This window comes from Medicago truncatula, chromosome 5 (genome assembly GCF_003473485.1).
Source record: "Medicago truncatula cultivar Jemalong A17 chromosome 5, MtrunA17r5.0-ANR, whole genome shotgun sequence".
Classification (NCBI taxonomy): Eukaryota; Viridiplantae; Streptophyta; class Magnoliopsida; order Fabales; family Fabaceae; genus Medicago; species Medicago truncatula.
The window spans coordinates 33,482,493-33,502,198 of NC_053046.1; the positions used below are offsets into that span (position 1 = coordinate 33,482,493).

The 19,706-nt window shown below is 32.4% G+C and overlaps 2 protein-coding genes across 4 annotated transcripts; both read right to left on the minus strand.

Annotated features, from left to right (window-relative positions):
* Positions 1-340: 340 nt before the first annotated feature.
* Positions 341-9,252, minus strand: LOC11435322 (probable LRR receptor-like serine/threonine-protein kinase At1g06840). 2 transcript variants are annotated; one of them, XM_024784281.2, is made up of 21 exons: positions 9,135-9,252; positions 8,398-8,574; positions 8,147-8,297; positions 7,923-7,994; positions 7,662-7,733; positions 7,306-7,449; positions 7,090-7,161; positions 6,744-6,815; positions 6,029-6,103; positions 5,564-5,632; positions 5,031-5,099; positions 4,819-4,890; positions 4,517-4,603; positions 3,972-4,043; positions 3,162-3,643; positions 2,885-3,043; positions 2,221-2,504; positions 1,916-1,967; positions 1,260-1,510; positions 955-1,089; positions 341-855 (listed from the first exon to the last, which is right to left on the minus strand). In XM_024784281.2, exons 2-21 carry the CDS (start codon positions 8,498-8,500, stop codon positions 505-507), a joined length of 2,844 nt encoding a protein of 947 aa, XP_024640049.1. In that variant the 5' UTR covers positions 8,501-8,574; positions 9,135-9,252; the 3' UTR covers positions 341-504. The 2 variants fall into 2 exon arrangements, with proteins under 2 accessions (XP_024640049.1, XP_003616057.1); XM_003616009.4 differs by having other exon boundaries at positions 9,083-9,225.
* A 7,693-nt stretch (positions 9,253-16,945) lies between these two features.
* Positions 16,946-19,658, minus strand: LOC11425928 (metal tolerance protein 4). Of its 2 annotated transcripts, none has more exons than XM_003616011.4 (7): positions 19,409-19,658; positions 18,612-18,781; positions 18,326-18,524; positions 18,001-18,179; positions 17,654-17,804; positions 17,344-17,474; positions 16,946-17,240 (listed from the first exon to the last, which is right to left on the minus strand). In XM_003616011.4, exons 1-7 carry the CDS (start codon positions 19,590-19,592, stop codon positions 17,067-17,069), a joined length of 1,188 nt encoding a protein of 395 aa, XP_003616059.1. In that variant the 5' UTR covers positions 19,593-19,658; the 3' UTR covers positions 16,946-17,066. The 2 variants fall into 2 exon arrangements, with proteins under 2 accessions (XP_003616059.1, XP_024639783.1); XM_024784015.2 differs by lacking the exon at positions 19,409-19,658 and adding an exon at positions 18,984-19,379.
* Between the last annotated feature and the right edge of the window lie 48 nt (positions 19,659-19,706).

The window sequence follows — 19,706 nt, forward strand, 5'->3', positions numbered from 1 at the left end:
ACTTGGCCAAGGATCTAAAATCAGACAAAATCTTCAAATAGACCAGAATGAGAGGATCTTAACTCGAATGAGAGACCCAACATAACCTTCAAAGTTTTTCCTCTTAGTTAACGCTAGAAAGACCAACTCGCTATCAATCTTGCGGTTGCAATCTTAACAACAAAGCTCGCGATGACAATACTGAGACCCATACACACTCCAAATGCCTCGGCAATAAGGAGATCGACCGCGCACACTCTCCTCATCGAACTTTTAAAACGGAAAATAAATACGAACTACATTTTCCTAGATAAGCGAACAAAGATAGTTGATTGGAGAGTAATGGAACTACATAATCAAATAATTACAAACGATTTCTCCGTAATTTTATCTTACAACAAGGTAGTATTAAAAGAGTTGAGTATAAGGAAAAATGAAAATTAGCTTCACTATTCAATTTACAAGCCAATATAATTCTCATACTATCAAAACCATATTTACAAAAACAATATTCTTTTTCAAAATCTATCTTGGTCTAATGGTAGGTATGTCACCACTAACAAGGTCACTACCCAAAATATCTCCTGAAACTATAAAAGGAGTCTTTATATTAGATGATGAGGGTTGTGAACTAAATGTGGTTCCAGAATCACTTAAGTCATAATCAGCTCCCTTTTTGGCATGGTACTCAGGCATCATAGTCAATATGATTTCAAGCTCTCTAGCCACTTCTGCCATTTTAGGCCTTTCATCTGGTGAATCTTTGCAGCACTTTAAACCCAATTTCAAAAGCTTTTCCACACACTCAGAAGTGTAAAATCCCATTCGGTTATCAACAATCGAAAATACTCCACCCGATTCGAATGCCAGTTTAACCTTAAAAAATGTGTTAATCATTATATTTTCGTAATATTTTAAGCGATGAGTTATGTGTTAATCCTATCACAATTGTCAAGAGAGGAAACCAAGACATACCTGTCTAATAATATTTTCACCATGGAAGATTGGTGGCTTTCCGGTCACAAGCTCAAGAAATACAACACCAAGACTATAAACATCACTCTTGTCAGTTAACTTGTGAGTTAAGAAATACTCTGGATCAAGGTAACCCTGCATATTATGATCAATGAACAAACAAAGAAAATAAGTCATTGATAGGGTGACATAAAATCAACCTAACCATTGTATTTTGGTTTTATACATTTTAATAAGACTTCAAATCTTATTCTTAAGGCCACATGCATGTTTTATAAAAGTTATTATGTTCATAGTAACCTTACCGGGGTCCCTTTTACAACTGTAGATACATGGCCAGGCAAGTTGCCTTCAATATCTGGAACTGGAGCTAGTCTTGAAAGTCCAAAATCAGCAACTTTTGCTATGAATTTTGAGTCTAATAATATGTTGCTAGCTTTGACATCTCTGTGGAATATTGGAGGATCAGCTTCTGTGTGTAGATAGACAAGACCTTTAGCTGACCCTAGAGCAATCTTCAATCTCATGGCAAAACTAAGCGGTTCTTTAGATTTAGCTGTCATAAAACATTAACTACAAAGTTAAAAGAGAAAACATAGAAATCCATAATTTTTCTATATAATCAAATATCATGATTATTTTGTACTTCAGTTATTTTTTAAGATATTGTAGAAGAGGAAGTTATTATTTATTAATGTGACACTAGTGATTATTTTACAACTGTTTGTGAAGGGAAATGAACTTCGTCCCTTGAGGTTATAAGGTCAAACTCTTATTATTGAGCCGATACCTAGACGTTTTTCTATTTCATATAGGAACAAGGAAGAATAAGAAAAATACATTGTTTAGTGATACAGTTGAAGCCAAATATAATATATTGTTTCATGATACAGTTGAAGGTAAAAGCAGTGAACACTATCATACAATATAACAAACAAGATGACAAGAGCACAAAATGTACCAGAAATGTGATCCCTTAGTGTTCCATTTGGCATGTATTCATAAACCAGCATCTGCAACCATAAAGCAACAAGCCAGATGGAAAAATTTAACTAGTCATAGAAGAATAGACTTAGGAATATAAGTGCTTATGTATGACTAATTTCTATTGCAAAAGATCTAATGAGGTTAAGGGATGAGACAACTTATGACCAAGAAAAAATTGTCAAAACGGCTAATGTATATGACATAAGCTGTTTCCATAAACTCTTCCAAACAGTCTAACAAGTGTTTTGTGCCGGTAAATAAGCCAATTCAAATAGTTACCTGTTCACCATCTTCATCACAGTAACCAATCAAAGAGACAAGATTGCGATGATGTAACCTTGATAGCAGTTGAATTTCTGTAAGAAACTCCCTCTCACCTTGCAGTGAACCTTCTTGTGCACGTTTTATGGCAACGACAGTTCCATCATGAAGATTACCTTTATAAACCTTCCCATACCCTCCTTGTCCAATTTCAGCAGATTGACTAAAATCGTTTGTAGCCAACACCATTTCTTCATAATTGAATGACCTTACACCATCAATTTTTATCGAGACCTTAGAAGCTGTGAAAAATTACAAGTCTGCTTTAAGATACAGTTCCATAAAGAAATTCATGCTAATAAGACATGGTCAGAATAAAAGGATTTAATTCTGAAAAAAATTGCTAGAGTAGAGAAGTGTCTCATGTGGTTTATAGAGGACTAATGCTTGGAAATTGTTCAAAACTTCGATGATGACCAAAATCTCAATCTTTAAATAGAAGTTCAGGGTCCTCCACATCCTTACAACCGATACAACGAACTGATCGCCATTGATTTGATTAAAAGAAGAGAAAATGAAGAGAGATAATTGCTGCTCAAGTTTCAAAACATTTTCAAGCATTGGTCCACCGTAGACTATATGAGACATTTCCCCACCCTATATGTTGCCTCAATGTACTCACATTTACGTCGTCTGGAAATTGTACGGTAATCTTTCAAGCGTATTTTCAATATAAGAATGGCAACAATTGCAGATAATGTAACTGAACCGGCAATTGCACCTAAGACAATTCCAGCCAATGCACCTTTGCTTATTCCTGAACTTGAAGAGGAGGAAGTCGCTGCAGAGATGATAAGTAACGAGTTCAACTGTATTTATCAATGAAATAGGGTTTGTTGCAGTATGCAGCAGCAGATTCATTACTAAATTCTAGTGACGTTAAGTTTCTTTTTACTTACCATCTTCGTAAGGATCGAGGAGAACGAAGTCTAGAAGTTCATAAGGTCCAAACAAGTCACTCTCATGGATATCCCATTCTCTGAACAAGTCTCTTAGCCGAATAACCTCGCTTTCATTGAAAGTATGAGAGCTTGTATTATCAACATATTCAGGAAAAAGCTTCAAGTACATTCTCAATCGACCTTCTTCCCACATGAAATTATTAATGAATAGCTGATTACTATGTATGTTAAGTCCACTTGCTAAGAAGCTTACAAATGCCTCCACATATGTAAGGAAATCTGAAAATCCTGGACTCTTCAACCGATAATGAATAAGCAATGGCACGGCACAGACACACTGCGCAGAATATTCATAAGGAGGAGGGCATGGTTGACTTGGACAGCTTACAATGGAGTTACCATTCATATCGTTTTCACTTTTAGATCCACAAAATTGAACTAAGGAGTTGTTATTTGAGCATATAGGATTCCCCTGAAGCCTGGAAAATAGTGATTTTTCAAAACGATAATGTGACAAGTTATTCATAAAAAATGGAACTAATATAAAAGGAAATGATCAACAATTTTTTATTTATATCATAAGGATATTAAGCAAAGTTTATTTATCTTTTTGGTGCACCAGGGTATTCTCCAGTGGGTTCCATAAACTAATCCCTCGAGGCACAAGGATTCATTCATGTTGGCTAATCTTTCCTAACAAATATTTTCTAGACATGCATAACAAGGGGAGAAAAGTGGAGCACTCTTTTGCTCACTACCCTAATTTCAACACTATAAGCAGAAAATAAGTTTATAGGTAGTACATACAGGAGTGTGACATTTGATGGAAGATTTGATATACTGCCTGATATGCTTGTAAGCTGATTATTTTGCATGTCCCTGCAGGATCACAACTCCATGATGAGTAAATCAAATCAACAAAATTAAGTAGTACATAAAGGAAAAAAAGCATAATAAGAATACAAAATTCCTAAGACTAAGAATGTACATGCATCTTCTTTCTAAGAATAACCAATATAACAATCTTAACATTTAACAACCACCTAACAAACTAATCAACTTACTAACCAACTCTAATTAACTTCTTAACTTCAATCCTAGCAAATTCCCCTTTATTCTAAGTTCTAACAGTATAGCACGGACACTTTAGATTGAATGTGTGTCCTGTATTCTACACATGTTGGTGTCCGATAAAATTCCGATGCATGTGTTTATATTCAATAGCTTCCTCAAAGTATTATCACTGTTTACATGTCAATATCATGTTTAGTGTTTGTGTCTGTGTCAAACGGTGCTTCATAGACACATATCTATAAGCAAAAAGATCATGCAATTATCATTGCGCGTCTTACAAAAGAAGTCTTTCTGTTCCATTTAAAGTTTTGTTCTGCCAAATGGAAGAGGGAACATTGCCACTCAGTGCGTTGTTTGCAATTGACCTGTCATAGGGCAAGTAATGTGTTAAAAAGTCATTGATTTTATAGCACGAGTAATAAAACTATAAATTAAGAATATATTGATTATTGACTAAGAAATTTAACAGAATATGGTTTATAAGCAAGATAAGGTGATCTCATGTTAATGTTATTTGGTCTATAGTATACAAAAACATTTAATGTAAAAGAACAAAAGGATGAAACAAAAGATAACTTACAATTTCTGAAGATGTGGAAGATCAGAAAAGTAAGATGGAATAGTTCCATTAAGCTTATTATTTGATAAATCACTGCACAAATTTCAAAGGTAAAAAATAAGATTATACAAGTTCATGCTATCATATTCATTCTGAAGATTTCCCTTGACTATTGTACATTGGGAATACAAATAATTGAATGAAGATATTATCATAGCAATATAAGGTCTTACATAGTTGTGATATTTTCAGATAGCTTATTAGTAGGAATAGGTTCATTGAATTGATTGAGACTGAGGTCACTGCAATACAAACAAACAATTGTCAATAAAAACTTTACTATTAGGCTTCGACTGTTTCTCAAACCTATAACTCTAAAGATTCACTTTTGGCCCTGTTTGGATTGACTTATTTGAGCTTAACTAATGATATAAGAACTTGTGAGACTGTTATAGAGAACTTATGACATTTCCATAAGTTGTTTTCAGCTTATTTATATAAGCTCTCAAAGATAGCTTAAAAAAACATCTTATAGCTTATATATGAAAACATCTTGACTTTATTTTATATTTTGTTATAAGAAGTAGTGTATGCATAAGCACTTATATGATAAGCTCTTATGCTACAAGCCCTTTACTTAAACTGATTATCCAAACAACGCTTATACCACACTACTAGTGCTTTTGTCAAGTGCAGTGCAGCAGCTTAATACAGAATCCTACAAATTGTGACCTAAACTGAATAGAAATGAGATGAATGGACTTACAGATAACCAAGGTGTGGTATCCTGCTGAAATCAGGAATTGGTCCTGTCAAATTGCAGTTCCTAAGGCTCCTGCCATAACAACATATAGATGGTAAATCATATAATTGAATTTTTCTTTCTCATTGAATTGTCCTAATATATTCTTTTGAAGAAAACATGATGATACTACCATATTACACTAACTGATTCAAATAACTAAGGTTGTATTTGTGTATGACATTTTTTCTGTTCATTATGTTCTAATGAGTGATCAACTGTCAAATATCATCTCTACGAAACAATATTCAATATTGTTTTCTCTAATTGAATTCCTATGCACAAGAAATCATAAAGGTTTTATTATCTCAAATTGTCATTTCAAACCAAAACATTAATAAAGTAATGGTTCAAGCACCATGGTTTCACTCCTTATATTGGAATGTACTTAGCAGTAGCACACATGATATCATCATAGAATGCACTTACAATTTCAATAATTTTGACATGTTGCCATAAGAATCTGGAATGCTATTTCCACCAAAGTTGTTGTTATCAAGTTGACTGCAAGAACAATAAAATGCTTTAAAAATCTATGTGCAAGCAAAATATATTTATGCATTCAGTTAATATTGTTAAAGCAACAAACATTTAAAAAGAGGTTAAAAAAGCTCTACAATGACAAAAGTAGCAGCTATTCAGTTCTCATTCTCCTACACACTCTCTCAAGTCCAATTGTACTCGAGGTTTTAAATAGCAGTCGTGGTAACTGTTGTGGTCACGTTGAAGTCTTTGATATTGTGGAGAACCGCGGTCAAATGTGGTCTAAATTGCGGCCAAGTTTGGTTTTTGTAACATCAAAAACCATTATGTCGAGGTCCAGATCACAGCCCTTTATTTAAACTGTGATTATACTAGTCTCTAAGTTTGAGATTCAGTGGCCACATGTCTTCTTTTTCTTTTATTTTCTTGGTTTGTACTTCTACTCGAGACATATAAAGATTCACATGACATGGTAAAATCGTACATGTTATGAAAAAAGAATGAGCAACCAATATATATATTAAAACACAGAAGAAGTGAAAATGTCTTTGATTTCATAAAAGAATATGTGCTAATTGCTATAATGACCTAAAACAAAATGAGCTTACAAGTTACAAAGATACGAGCACACATACATAACATAAAGAATAATAAATCATACAGTATCTTTAGGCTTGGCATCTCAGCAAGCTCATCTGGGAGCTTTCCTGATAAATTGTTGTTGTCAAGAAGACTGCAGGTCAAGAGATACATTTTGTCAACAAGATATAGACATGACAATAAAGTATTAGAAATAGGATTAAACGTATTTTTAATCCTTATATTTCTCTCGAATTTTGTTTTCCATATCCACCTTTCAGTCCTAAAAATTACAAAACAACATGCAGTTTTGTAATTTTTACAGTGATCATAGGGACTAAAAACAAAAATTGTATATTTATATGGACTAAAAACATATTTAACCCTAAAAAATAAAAAAATTAACGGCTGACGATTATATTACTTACAGGTGAAGAAGATTTCGTAAGCCAGAAAGCTGCGATGGAATTTGTCCACTAAGTGAATTGTTGTTCATGTGACTGCTCCATTAAGAGAAAAGATTAAAGCATTATTTCTCACCATTCTTCTAAGAAAAATAACAAAGCTGGAGAGAAATGTAAAAGAAGTAAAGTAGCAAGAGTAGAAAATGTTAGAACTGTATGAATCAATGTAAAGAACATTACAAGTGTTGTGCATTTGTCAGGTTTGCAAATGATAAAGGTATTGGTCCTGTAATATTGTTCTGATCAATTTGCATTCTGTTCAAGACTGGAAGATAGCCAAGCTCTTCTGGCAAATGACCTATTAATTGATTTCCATTCAAGAGCCTACAAAAAATCTACTTAATGAGAAATAGTGTAGAAACACTGTTATGATTAGATGCGCAACGATTTTGTTGATGTACTAATATGTGTAACACTACTGAAAAATTGAAGTACCGACAAAAATTTGAGATGGAAAAAAATATAATACATTTCTAGTCTTAGTGTCTCTAATATTTAGCGATGAAATTAGATCGCGAGGAGGGATTTAAACTTACAAGAGTTTTAAAGTTTTGATCTTGCCGATTTCCTTTGGAATATTCCCAGTTATGTTGTTCCACATAAAGTCCCTTTGATGAATACGAGTAAAAGTAAAGATTAGCGGATAAGGTAATTGAAATCTACTACATGATGCAAATGTTCACATAAATCAAATCTGCAATATTCTTGATTAAAATTGAAAACTAGCAATCACTAAATTGAAAGCTGTTTATTTGTAACATGGTTGAATTAGAAACATGAATGCAGTCATTGCTTACAATATTTCCAGATGAGATAAGTTTCCAATCTCAGGTACCAAAGTTCCAGCCAAGCTCATATTCATTAGATGCCTACACAGAATTGTTATATTACAATACTTCGATCCGCTTACAACGGAAAATCAAAATGTCATAAGAGAGAGACGAACGAAAAGCTGAGAAATACATTCCAAACTACTTAGGCAATCAGGACTATTTCAATGGAAAAAAGAAGCGTATCTTACAATCGTTGAACATGTAGAAAGCCATCTTCTAATGTTGTATTCAAGCACAGAACTCCCGTCCACTTGGAATTACATGGGTCTCCGCGACTCCAGCTGCTCAAATTTCCATTAATATCAATCAAATTGTCCCTTATGGTTCTCAATGTGTCAACTGCAAGTTAGTGAAAATAAAATCATCATATAAACAATAGAATACATTCCGTCGAACAAACAATAGAATATATGATACAAAAGAGGAAGAAAAAAGCTACCTTCAGTAGGGTCAGTTCTCTGACTTGCAGACAATAGAAAACAGCAGCAGAACAGAAAGCATAGAACAAGTTCACATTTACAGCCCTTCAGAAAATACTTCATCCCACAAAAGCAGAAATCACTACACCTCTTGAATATCTATCCTTGAACTTAGCAAGGTACTTTAATTTCTTTCCCTGATAACAACAAAACCAGTTAGAAAACATTCATAGCAATGCTTTTAAAAAACAACCAAGTTGGTACATGCTTCTAGCATGCTTTTATAAAATAAGCCCAGCGACCACGATTTGGACTGCGACATCATAGTTTTATTTATTTATTTTCACAATCAAAATGCGACTACGATTGAGGCTTCACAGTCATGATTTTCCATATTCAAGGATCGTGAAGCGACTATTATCACAACAACAACAATTTAATTAAAAACTCATCGTATAACTTATAAGTGTTTACGTATAAACTATTTATTTAACAAAAATTTATATAAAGTCAAACTATTTTCATATAAGCTGTTTCCATAAGCTATCCTGAAGAACTTATGAAAATAAGATGAAAACAGCTTATAGTCACAGCTTATAGACATGTCTTGTGTTGTTTCTATAAGTTCTTTAAAACTGTTCTACACGTACTTATGTCAGTAGATAAACTCAAAAAAGTCAATCCAAACAGACTCCAAAACCTTACTTCTTTATCAAGAAAACTCTGCAGCTATATCTATTGCACGACAACAAAATACCTGGTGGAAAGTAGCACAAAATCAACAGTGCAAATAGATCATAGTGATTTGGATACATTTATATAGATAACACCAAAATATTTAATCAAAGTATAAAAGATAAGCATTGAAAATTTCTTAGCATTTGACTCTTGACCAGGTCATCAATGTAGTGGGAGAATGCTGCCATCACTTACGTTTCGTTCATGTAATGTATAGCTCTTAATTAATCAAGGTGAATGCATGAGTAAGGTTTTGTAAAATATTAAATATTACACAGCAAATTAAACGTTGACAAGGAATTGTGCATTTTTATTTTATTTTATACTAATAACGTGGTTGATCATTTTGACTTTCTGGAATCATAAGAAAGAGTTTCATTTAATCAGTCATGAATTGTTAATTTAAACTCCATAATATAAAGTGTTGGTGTGATTTGGTTGCCTGAAATTAAATAATTAAATAAAAATAGGGTATTGCACATGTGTCCTAAGGGCATTGTTTAATGAACCCAAAAATAATAATTAATAAGGACATTTTTGGATACTTTAACTTTCTTTGGTACACCTTGTGCTAGAGGTGCTTGTGTTGGTTTTTAATATAATTTGTTTAGCCTCTTCAGAAAACTAATAAGGTTAACAAAAAAAAAAAAACTCCCTCCAAAAAAAAAAAATCAAACTAATAAGGTTATGTTAAATATATCTGTGCTTTCATTTAACACATTAAACGTCATTCTAGCTATAAGAAGGAAAAAATAACTCTTTCTTTTTTAAGGGAAATCAACTCTTCTTTTGTATATTGTTTCTTTATTATTTTATGGGTTACTTACTGTTTATTATTTACAATAATTATTATAATTTTGGTTGAAATTTTTTAAATTATAGTAATTTATAAATAAAGAAGCCAGATAACTACCTCAAATCTACACCCTCCGATCACTAATATAAACAAAAATCTACCTTTTAAGTTTATTCAATAAATAATGTATGTGGTCTATTATATATACCACATACGTCATTTATTAAATAAATTTAAAATTACATCTATAACAAATAGTCTAAAATAAACACGAGTTAAGTATCTTAATGAACTAACTATAACTCGTTTTACATTTTCAATCAATTACAAATTACTTAACTGATTTTTATGCTATATATTAAAAAAAATTATTAAAGTCAAATATTTGTACTGGTGTAGCCTATATTATTAGTTGACATTGTGCCCTTTTTTGTATTGTGATGTAATGCATATGAATTAATCAATTAAATAGTTAAGTTTCAAAGTCGGTCAATTCACGTTGTTTTTAAATAATTGTTCAATTCAAAAGAAATTTGGGTAAAAAAAAAAAGCAGGTAGGTGAATTTGTTAAACCTATGTGTCTATTTTTTAAAGAAGTAACTTTAGTGACTAAAAATTCATCCAAATAAATAAGTTATGAATTTAAAGTTCGAACTATTCCTATATACCGCATTATCCAAGACTCAAATAAACTTTATATATATTTTCTATTTAAGGTGTATCAGAAAGATTTATTTATTTATTTATTTTATGTGAAAATAAGGTAGATAAATTTTGACTATTGATCTCTCAATATTTTTTTTTTTTTACTATTGATATAGTCGTAAATGATCAAAATTGAAATTTCTATCTTTCTTCATATTCCCTTAATTATCTTATATTGTGTTAAGTTGTGAAACAAAGTTCAAATTTTATATTGATATAATTTGAGTATAACATTAAAGTCTAGTGCAAGTTGTTCGGACGCAATGTTGGTGAATGTTGTAAATCTTAAATATCGAGATCGATTCCTTCTAATAAAAGAAAGTGTAATTTGATAGTTCCTTGTATATTTTTTTGTTGCAGATAATTCTTTATAAAGAAGGAATCAATAACATCCGTCTAATAAATAAGATGTTCATTTGTTCCTATCTTGCGGCATATTTGGTTAGATTTGGCAACAAGTTCGTAATTGGTTTGGTGTTTATTCAGAGGATCCATTATCCATTGTGGATCATTTTCTCCAATTTTGTACCTCTTCAGGTCATGTAAAGTCAAAGTGTTCTTTCATGTCTTTGATTTGGTTTGCTAGTTCTTGATGATTTGGAAGGAAAGAAATGATAGGCTTTTAAGAAGCAAAGAAAACTCCCCTTTTTAGCTTTTGAAGAGGATCAAACTTCTTTTCTTTTTGTGGTTTAAGGCTAGGTATCCCGTTTTTCATTATAAGTTTCATGATTGGTGCCAAAATTCTTTTCTATGTTTGGGTGTGGGCTAATTGTTGTTTGTTCTATTAGAACCTTTGTTGTAATTTTTTGGCTATCTTCTCTAGCACACCTTTTGCTAGGGAGATAGTTTGTTGGTTTTAATATATTTCATTTTAAACTTTTTCAAAAAATAACATCCGTCTAATAATAAATAATGTAAATTAATTGATTTTGCATTCTAATCATCCCCTGAATATAATCTTTTTTGGGTCAATCCATGAATACAATTAATATTTTTTTTTTGTTGGTGGTCGGGGCTTGAACCCCGGACCTTGCATATATTATGCATTGTCCCTGTCAACTGAGCTAAGCTCACGAGGACCGTGAATAGAATTAATAGCTTCACTTTAGAACATTATTAACCGCAATTTTAAATTGTAAAAAAAAAAATTGTATATCATGTATATTTTATATTTGTTTCGAAAATTATGTATATATTTGAATGTGTGTGTCTCTGTGTTGCATATTGTATAATCGAACACCCAAGAAATCATGATTAATGAATTTTAAAATTGTGGTTATTGAACCCTCAATTAGTATTAATAGAGACATTGTATAATATATATAGATGTTGATGTTTGAATTCAGACATCTCACTATTCACCTTAAGATGAATTCTAACCCTACCTGACTCAAAAAAAAAAAAGTTGTGGTTAATTATGTTTAAATTATGTTAACCATCTAATTTGTTGTTGAAATTTGATGTCCAATTTATATGACGAAATAACACAACAGATCTGTAAACCAATGTTGCAAGAGAAAGCACCACGGAACGTGCTTAGGTGGTCACGAAACAACCCCCCACAAGCCGCATGTTCACTAATCACCGAGCCATCCGTGTTGACCTTCAACCACGAAGTGGTGGGGGCTTTCCACAAAACCATAATAATATCTTTGACTCTACGACAATGAGGAGAAACCGCAAAAGAATCAAAAAAAGCTAAATCAGATGGTAAACACTTACCCTTAGAAATATTTCCAGACATTGCAATAAAGGAATGAATACGGACTTTGGTTGAATGCAAAGTTGGCGTCACTGTTGTAAATCGCAAGGAATTCCTAGCCCACCAAATAGTGTGCAGCGTGTGCAAGATTGCTGCCAAAAAAATGTCCGACACCTGGGAGGAGCACTTGACCAGCCTGCAAGAGATGAGCGAGTCTACTCTAGAGCAATCAATAACTCGATTGAGCTTAGCACCTATCCAGTCCCAAAGCTGCTTGGAAAATTGGCATCTAAGAAAAAGGTGCTCGGAAGATTCATCAGTTTTCAAGCATAAGTTACAAATCGACACAACAATGCAGCCACGACTTCTAAAATTATCATCCATGCGCAACTTACCATGATGGAGTCTCCAATCTATTTTTACTCTTAAATGAAAAGCTATTAGTATTAGCTTTTTCGAAAATCAATTTTTTTTCAAAGATAAGGAGGTAAGCCATTAGCTAATTAATATATTTTTTTTTTTTATAAAGTGATTTTTTGAATAGTAAACAAACACAAATAGCTTTAGATTTTTTTTTTCCAAAATCTCTAGATTTTTCTAACACAAAATCTATTTTTTTTTTTTTAAATCTAAAACAAACGCACCTAATAGCTTTTCATTTTAAAGTCAAAATAGATTTTTATGATAAAATGATTTGTCTAAAAAATCCTAAATTAACACTTAAAAATGACAAAAGTGATTTTTTTTGCTGAAAAAAAAGAGATTTTTTCCTAAAAAAATTTTCAAACAAACGGGGCCTAATTTTGATTTAATGTAGTTTATTATTATTATTATTATTGTTGTTTAAATATTTTTTTGAAGAAATTTAAATATATTTTATTAGTTGAATGGAAGGGAATAAACAAGGAATAATGGTAAAGAGAATAAATGATTATGGAATGTTATATATATATATTTTATTAGCTCAATCTTCTCCACAAATTCAACTTGACTCTTCAACGGTAACTCTTGATCCTCTCCCTATTGATACAAGTATAGATGAAGTTGATCTTGTTTTTGATTCTGAAATTGATTCTGTTTTAAATGAAATTAATCCTTATTTGCATGATACCACCAACACACCTAACACTGAATCTACTAATGTCAAATATGATCTTCCAACCCGTTCTAACTGTGGTAAACCTCCCGTCAGATATGAACCAGACCTCCAATCCAAAGTAAAATATCCCATTAGTAATTATGTGTCATCTCACAAGTTATCTCGGTCATATGCATCTTTTGTATCTCAATTATCCTCGATTTCTATTCCTAGTAATGTATATGAAGCTTTAGCAGATCCTAACTGAACTGCTGCAATGGTTGAGGAGATGACAACTTTAAAAAAAAACAACACTTGGGATCTTGTAACTTTACCAAGAGGGAAGAAAACGGTGGGGTGCAGATGGGTTTTTACAATTAAACACAAAGCTGATGGAACAATTGATAGGTATAAAGCACGACTAGTGGCTAAAGGTTACACTCAGTCTTATGGTGTAGATTATCAAGAAACATTTGCGCCAGTAGCCAAGCTTAACACTGTGAGGATACTTTTGTCACTAGCAGCAAACCAAGATTGGCCTCTTCTACAATTTGATGTGAAAAATGCTTTCCTACATGGAGAAATTTCAGAAGACATTTATATGGATACCCCACCAGGTATGGTATATTCAAATGGATTGAAGGTTTGCAAATTAAAGAAGGCTCTATATGGATTAAAACAATCTCCAAGAGCATGGTTTGGAAGGTTCACTAAGTCTATGAAGACTTTTGGCTATAAAGCAAGTAACTCAGATCACACCTTATTTTTGAAGAGAGGAGAAGGTAAAATTACCGCCTTGATTATCTATGTAGATGATATGATAGTTACAGGAAATAACCAAGATGAAATTTCTAGTTTGCAAAAATACCTTACTTCTAAATTTGAGATGAAACAACTTGGAAACCTCAAATATTTTATGGGTATTGAAGTAGCGAGATCAAAACATGGTATTTTTCTATGCCAAAGAAAGTATACTCTTGATTTGCTATCTGAAACTGGGTTGCTTGCCTCTAAATCAGCAGAAACTCCTATTGAACAGAACCATAAGCTCTTTCATTGTCTAAACTCAAACATCACAGATAAAGGGAGGTACCAAAGTTTGGTTGGGAAGCTGATTTATCTCTCTCATACACGACCAGACATCACTTATGCAGTGAATGTTGTGAGTCAGTTTATGCATGATCCGCGTAAGCCTCATATGGATGTTGTAGAGAGGATATTAAGATATTTGAAATCCACTCCAGGTAAAGGAATATTGTTCTCAAACAATGGTCACTTGAGGGTAGAAGGATACACAGATGCCGATTGGGCAGGTTCAGCAGATGATAGAAGATCTACCTCAGGATATTTCACTTTTGTAGGAGGAAACCTTGTAACTTGGAGGAGTAAGAAGCAGCCAGTAGTAGCTAGATCAAGTGCTGAAGTAGAGTTTAGAGGTATGGCACTTGGAATGTGTGAACTGTTATGGGTAAAAAGTGTGTTGTCAGACTTGGGTTTTGAGCCAAAAGAAGCTATGAGTTTGTATTGTGATAATACATCTGCCATAGAGATTGCACATAATCCTGTCCAACATGATCGGACAAAACATGTTGAAATTGATAGACATTTCATCAAGGAGAAACTTGACGCTGGGACAATTGTTTTTCCGTTTGTAAGATCTGAGCAACAATTAGCTGATATGCTCACTAAAGGAGTATCGAGCAAGGTGTTTAACGAATCTCTACTCAAGTTGGGAATGTGTGACATCCATGCACCAACTTGAAGGGGGGTGTTAAAATAAGTCAACTGTTGTTATTCTAGGAAGAGATATTTTTGGTATCAATTGATTTGTATAGCTGTGATTTAATTTTTAGTTTTAAAGCCTTCTGTTATTAAGGAGAGACATTAGGAACAGAAGCTGTATATATGTTTATGCCCTCTGTGAATAATAATATATCAGAATTTTCTCTTTGAAACTATTCTATAAGAACACAAGTGAATCCCAATTGTGGTCGTTTTCCTCCCTAGTTCATCATTGATCCACATAGTATTCCTATTTTTTCATTTACCTCTCTAGAGATTGTGGATATGTGTTTAGTTCAATTGTTGAAGGAAAGATTATGGTTGCTTGTGTTGTTTTTATTACGGCCACTCTTTCATGGTAACAAATGTTTCTCGAGGTAGTTAACACCAATGGAAATGTTCAAGAATTGGGCAATATCAATAGTGTTTCTCTTTTGTTGTTTTCATAGTATATTTTATTTTTGAATAAAATGACTTCAATTTCTTGTTATTATGTCTTATTTAAAGGAAGAATAATAGTTGAAAATTTTATATCACCTTAGCTTGTCTTCAATATGCTGATTAATTGTGGCAAAAGCTTTTAACTCTAGTTTGGTTTTAGTTTGTATTGTGTGCTCCTGATTGGTTTAGATCAACTTTGATACAAAAAAACTATTTATGTAAGGATTAAAAAACGTTGATGACACCCTTAAAAAATGTATGATACAATGCAATTAAATAGAGCTTAAATTGAACTACTTTTTGGTTGATCCTATTTACAATTTTTAAATATAATATTAAAACTAATATTTAAAAATTCACAATAGTCTTTGTGTGCTTATTCTAATTTATGTTTTTAATATAATTTTACTCTAGTACAATGTTCACTATTATTTTTTAAGTTTTTAAGAGAGAGAGAGAGAGAGATGGGGAGGTACAAAAGAGATATAGAAATTATACTACAAAATTTAAAAATTACAATGGTCTAGCAAAATTTTGTAGTATAATTACACACTAGCTAGATTTTCTGAAATTAATAGTCAAACATATAAATCGGCTATCCTTGTTAGATTTTATAGTATACTTACAAAGGAAACAAACAAATTATATACAATCTAATATATATATATATATATATATATATATATATATATATATATATATATATATATATATATACACTCTTTTCAATTGAATACTCAAGAATCGAATTTCCTTATATAAGTGTTTTTAGTGAGCATCAACAAATGGTTTCTGAATATTTCAATCTTGCTTGTGCCTCAAGTAACAACAAAAATTGAAGAAAGATACTACCTTTTCTTCATCTTGGTGCATGATAGCGTTCAATGATTATGAAATGATGACTTTGAGTTCACCAGATGAGAATCAAGTTGATTCCATCTATGAAAGTGTTCACAGTTTCGGTTTCGTAAGCTCGACTATCACAAGGCACAAGAAAGTAATGCATCTTTTTTTCCCTGGTTGAGTTCAATTATGTGGAAGGTGCTAAAACATTACAATTGTGAGCATAACAATTTTGTTGTTTTCTCTTTTATTTTAGTTTTTTAATTTGTGATCTTCATACTATACTGAAGTATCTTCATAGTAGTTTTTCATAATTTGTTATTTCCCTTTGTTTTGGTTTTTCGCTTTATGGTGTATTCTTATATGTGATATGTGTTTCATACTACTCTGCAAATCACTCTTGCACCTGCAGTACTTTCATTATTGAAATATACTCCAATTGTATAAAGAAAAAAAAATAAATGATAAAACTTAAAAATCACATTCATTAGAAGAAATTCACATTTTCTTAGAATAAATTCACACTTGTCATTCATTTTCTTAGAATAAAGTTCACACATGTCATTCATTGACATTAAACTCAAATCAAATAATGTACTTAAGGCTAACTATCTGGTAGTCTACTAAGAACTGAGTGTTCTGGTTTATGTTCGCATTCGAAGTCTAGATGAACAAACGCTCGCTCAACTTCCGGAAGTTTCTCGAGATTTATCTGCAGACTTTCTCCAATGATATGTGCTTCTTTTAAGGGTAAATCCTCTGGCAGTTCAATGTCAACCTGTTTTACAATTGAAAAGTTATATCATACATAAAATTGAGGTTACAGATTTACAATTTTAGAGTTAGTAGTACTAGAAAGTGATTTAAGTTTGGATACATACCTCTACGAAGTATAGAACTCCAAATGAGTAAGCGCGAACAGTATCAATGCGCTTAATTTGAGAGTGCATTATGACAAGATACGTTAGCTTCTGCAGAAGTTCAGGAGGTGCAGATTGTCCCACTAGTGAAACTGCATAAGAAATTATCTAGCATCAATATTCATACACCACATAATTCAAGTTAACTGTATTATCGAAGAAATAATAGTTAATGCGGCAATGAACTTCGAAAATGACAATTAAAAATGGACAGTTTTTCTGCAAAACGGACGATTAAAAAAGGTTGGAGGGAGTAGTAAATGAATTCTACCTGCATTTTCCATAACAGTACCAGACCAATTTGAAATAGTGTAAATTGCAAGTAAAATAGCACCAATAGGGTCAATCCACCAGTAAAATTTATCACCAAGAACAGCTGCAATTAATCCAACCACATTTGTTACAACATCAAAATGATGATCCTGCAAGTTAGTATTTGTTAGAGATGCCAACACAACTTATATCAGCCATGTTTGAATAAACGGTTTAATCAAGCGCTTATAGTATAAATCCTTAACACATAAGTGCCTATGTATAAGTTACTTATATAATAAAGAATACAAAAAAGTCAAATTATTTTCAGATACGGTATAAGCTGTTTTCAGAAGGTCACCATACATCTGCATAGGCAAGGACAATCTTGTTTCCTGAGTTTTTGCAGTAAAACCAAAGTGCAAGCTTCACCAATGTTGCAAATATCATAATAGAGTAAAGCCATACTAGTTGATCATAAGACATCTTCTCAGAAGGATCATTTTGTATTAGCTGTTCTACAGCAGTCGTTAATACCTGAAAGCCTGTAGCGAGATTTGTTAAGATATGATTTGATGATCTGACAATTATGATTATATGACAGCGTAAAGATTCTTTACACCGATTAATTGACGGTTATAATTAATGAACAGTTTGAATGCAAGTAATAGATAAAGAGATTTGGACACACCAAGTGTTGCCATAACAGCTGCAAAGATAATTATTCCTACAGGTTGCATTCTCAGCTTTCCAATAGGGTATTTGTACATATTTACGGTCTTCATTGACATGTGAGTGAACCAAAGTATGCCACCGGCCATGAAGTCAAGCAGAGAATCCAATGTTGAAGCAGCAATAGCCATAGATCCAGTCCTGATTGTCACATAAATCTAGACATGTATATGCATATTGTTATTTAACTGTTGCAAGATAAGCAAGTATGTTCAAGAGAATATAAACATCTTTAGGAATATCACCTTTAATGCCAATAAAACTGCATTTGCATAGTTTGAAATCTTCATCGCTAGTTCATGTTGAGCCCGCTTCTCCATGTCTTCTATATCAATGGAATCCGACACTACTATGGAGTCAACTTCCTCAAATGATTTTAGAGTAGCAAATTGTCTTTCATAGTACTCTTTCTCTCCTATAAATTTTGAGACATAAAACATGTTACCTTAAACACTGTGATTTGTGTTATATGACAGAATATAATAGTGGAGTTGTAAATATTGGATCAAAATAGGGTCTTGCCTCAAATTCAATTTTTTTATCTTGTGTAAAACATAAAGAATGATATAATCTAGATTGATGCGTAGTGTTGAAGAAATCAACAATCTCCGCCTTACCTGGGACCTCTTCGTCTAAGGTCTAACATCACACATGTATCACTCTTATGGGAACGACCACCATGTGATGGACACAAACCCTGTCTGCTCATCACGAAGGGTGTAACACCACTCACGTGAGTACTCAATGTCCTCAACGAGCTTTTATAAATCAACTTTATATCCAAATACTAGTAAACTTTATGTGGAAGCAAAATACTTTAGTTGCTAGCTCGGTGGTAAGAGCTTAGTCTTGTATCCTCAAGGTACTCATTTCGAATCCCCTCGGTGATTGTCGTAAAATGACCATCAGTGTAACTTTAATTAATAAAAAAAACTTTATGAACAAGATAATATAAATCTAACTATGACTAGAGAGTAATAGAACTTTCAATCGAGTAAAAAGGTATTTTTGGTACATAAGATTAAAAGAGTGAGAGATTGACCTTTGCTTAAGCTGGTGGATGTGGAGAAATGAGGATCAAAGTCAAAGGAAGATTCAGTATGGAGGGTCAAAGAATGGACCTTATCAGGCAGCTTGGATAAGAAAGTTGTTGTAAGTGAGTTGAAAGAGTTCATATTATGATTCTGGTTGCCCAATAATGGCCTTGAACTCGAATTTCCCTCCATTGATCACTGCTACAGTATAGTATATACTAGTATAGTGCTAGTGGTCACCACATATATGTATATGTGTGTAACTTGATAATAATAACTTCATTTAATATTTTCATATTTATCAAG

Excerpts from the sequence above, each read along its gene's own strand:
- LOC11435322 (XM_024784281.2), bottom strand. The coding sequence starts at position 8,500 with ATGAAGTATTTTCTGAAGGGCTGTAAATGTGAACTTGTTCTATGCTTT. Across the intron at positions 7,995-8,146 it reads TTTCTACATGTTCAACGATT|GCATCTAATGAATATGAGCT; the intron begins GTAAGATACGCT and ends AATTCTGTGTAG. Across the intron at positions 5,633-6,028 it reads ATGTCAAAATTATTGAAATT|GAGCCTTAGGAACTGCAATT; the intron begins GTAAGTGCATTC and ends TTGTTATGGCAG.
- LOC11425928 (XM_003616011.4), bottom strand. The coding sequence starts at position 19,592 with ATGGAGGGAAATTCGAGTTCAAGGCCATTATTGGGCAACCAGAATCAT. Across the intron at positions 18,525-18,611 it reads CAGTTTTATTGGCATTAAAG|ATTTATGTGACAATCAGGAC; the intron begins GTGATATTCCTA and ends ATACATGTCTAG. Across the intron at positions 17,475-17,653 it reads TACTGTTATGGAAAATGCAG|TTTCACTAGTGGGACAATCT; the intron begins GTAGAATTCATT and ends TTTCTTATGCAG.